The following is a 2,500-nucleotide window of genomic DNA, read 5'->3' on the forward strand; positions in this document are numbered from 1 at the left end:
GTGGCAGGGGCAAGAGGGGAGGGGGAGGGTGAGGGGGAGGGAGGAAAGGGGAGGGGGGGGCAAGGGGAGGGGGGGAGGGCAAGGGAGGAGGGAGTGGCAGGGGGGAGGGCAGGGGCAAGGGGGGGGGGGAGTGCATGAGGGGCAGGGCGGGGGGGAGGGGGGGCATGCAGGGGAGGGGGCGAGGGGGCAGGGTGAGGGGGGGGAAGGGGAGGTGGGAGAGGGTGGAGGGGAGGGGGGGGGGGGAAGGGCAGGGGGAGGGGAGGGGCAGGGTGAGGGGGAGGGTGGAGTTTAGGATTTGGGTTAAATAGGATGGTTGGGGAGAGTGGATATGCGGGCTTGTTATTATCACTGTTGTTGGCGTTGTTAAAAATATTATTCTTCATCTTTTATTAGTTTTTTATTGTAATTATTATTGATATTATCACCACCATCATCATCATTTTTATTATCATAATTAATATTATTATTATTATAACTATTATTATTGATATTACTATTATGATTACTATAATAATAATAATAATTATTATTACTATAGTAATAATAATAATATAAATTATCATTATTATTATTGTTATTAACATAATTATATTATTACCACCATAATAATTATTATTATTATCAACATCAGCGTCATCATCATCATCATCATTATCATCATTATTATCATTATTATTATCACCAGTACTTTCATTATCATTAGTACTACTGCTCTTACGATTATTATTTGTATTACTCTAATCATTAATATTTTATTATCATTACTACTACTATTATTGTTATTGTTGTTATAATTTATATTTATATTGCTGTTATAATTTATCCTGTTGTTAGATTATTATGATTACTATTATTAGTATCATTACGATGGCCATTATCATAATATTGTTATTAATGTTATCAATGCCATTGTCATGTTAAAATTATTATGACCATAATTACATTACTGATAACTTTACTAATATTATCTCTGTTTATCGGGATTGCCATTAGTGTTATCACTGTATTCATGTCATTATCATTACTATTTGATATCCATTACCGTTATTTGAATGGCTGTGTCATTGTTATCATCAATATTCCTGTCATTATCATCGTTAACACTAACATCGTAATCATTAGCTTTATCAGTCTTAGAAACAACCATTATAAATCTTATCAACCTTATGACAATCGTTGCAATCTTATAAATAATATTTTTTCATTGTTAATAATCCGCATTCTCAAATCATTATAATCAACATCATCCTTTTTATATAATATCATGAAACCCGAGGAATTACTAGGAATATTCTGGAACCGGATTGAGTCCCGTTTCCTGATGATCTCCACGTACCGCCAGGTCATCTTCACTCAAGAGGACGCGCTGGTCGAAATCCGGGTCAAGGTCATTCCGGGTCAGGTAGAAGGTGAGCTCTGTGGTGCCCCAGTAGTACCCGGTGAACGTGACGCTTTTGTTCACGCCTTGGAACACCTCCTCGGCCGTGAACAGAACAGTGTCGTTCACGAAACTGAGCTTCCACGCTTCGTCGGGCACAACGGTGACCGCCAGTAAGGCCTCGGGAGGGACGTGGGGCAGAGGCAGGAGGTCGCTGTCGTTGAAGCAGAGGGCGAACTGCAGGTCGTGCGGAGTGTCTTCGGGTAGTTTCCACACGCCGGAGTGGGAGACGTCGAGGTACACAGCCCTTGCAGCTGGGACGACCGCCTCCGCCAGCAGGAACGTCACCAGCATCGCACTGAACCGCGACATCCTCTCCTTCGCTTCGAACACACTTAAACACGTCACAGGCACTTCCTTGGTTCACGGGGACGGTGGTTTCTCTTGTAATTTGATCATCCCCTTTCTGTTCTCTTGTCTTGTTCTCTGATCTGAGTTGATTTGCGGTCTCTAGAAGGAGGCGACAAGGTGTCAACACAGCCAGGGTCAGACGGCGTGTCTCCTCCCGACAAACTCCGGGCATCAACTGGATGTGATTCGTCTCATCTCTACTCGAGTTACGTAAATGTAGCTTGGTGAAGTGCCCCGTTACACAACACTACGGACGGTCTAATTTAAACCGAAATATGACACGACGAATTATGCAATCATAGATTTCCATTGATGATATCCAATGACGATTTCCATTGATGATATAACATATATTGATTTAAAAAAAAACTGTATATCGTTGCGGGTAAATATATATTTATGTCTCCTCGAAACGAGATGTCCTTTGTTTCTTGGCACTGATAAGATAAGCCTTATCGCCAAGGCATTTAAACAACGTGACTTTTAGGACTGTCCCATGACAGCGGGTATTTTGCCTTCTCTTCGCCACGAAAGTAAGGAGGCAACGAATCAGAAAAGCGAAACGAGAGAAAGAGAATAAGTAAAAAAAAAAGTCGTACAATTTTAGAGAGAGGAAATAGACACTGATTCCTCCAGTTGAAGTTTCTCCGTAAATACTCATTGGTCTTATGCAGCAGCGGTCAGTCATTAGTGGGAGTAAAGTGGATTCGA

The 2,500-nt window shown here is 42.0% G+C and overlaps 1 protein-coding gene across 1 annotated transcript in view; it reads right to left on the minus strand.

Moving 5' to 3' along the window:
- The window catches only part of LOC125024990 (sodium/bile acid cotransporter-like), an 18,311-nt gene extending 16,208 nt beyond the window's left edge, over positions 1-2,103 (minus strand). Inside the window, exon 1 of the mRNA XM_047612810.1 lies at positions 1,337-2,103. Within this exon, the coding sequence (XP_047468766.1) occupies positions 1,337-1,750 (414 nt within the window). The 5' untranslated portion in view covers positions 1,751-2,103. The remainder of the gene's footprint in view (positions 1-1,336) is intronic.
- Positions 2,104-2,500: the final 397 nt, after the last annotated feature.

This window comes from Penaeus chinensis, chromosome 4 (genome assembly GCF_019202785.1).
Source record: "Penaeus chinensis breed Huanghai No. 1 chromosome 4, ASM1920278v2, whole genome shotgun sequence".
NCBI classification, from domain to species: domain Eukaryota; kingdom Metazoa; phylum Arthropoda; class Malacostraca; order Decapoda; family Penaeidae; genus Penaeus; species Penaeus chinensis.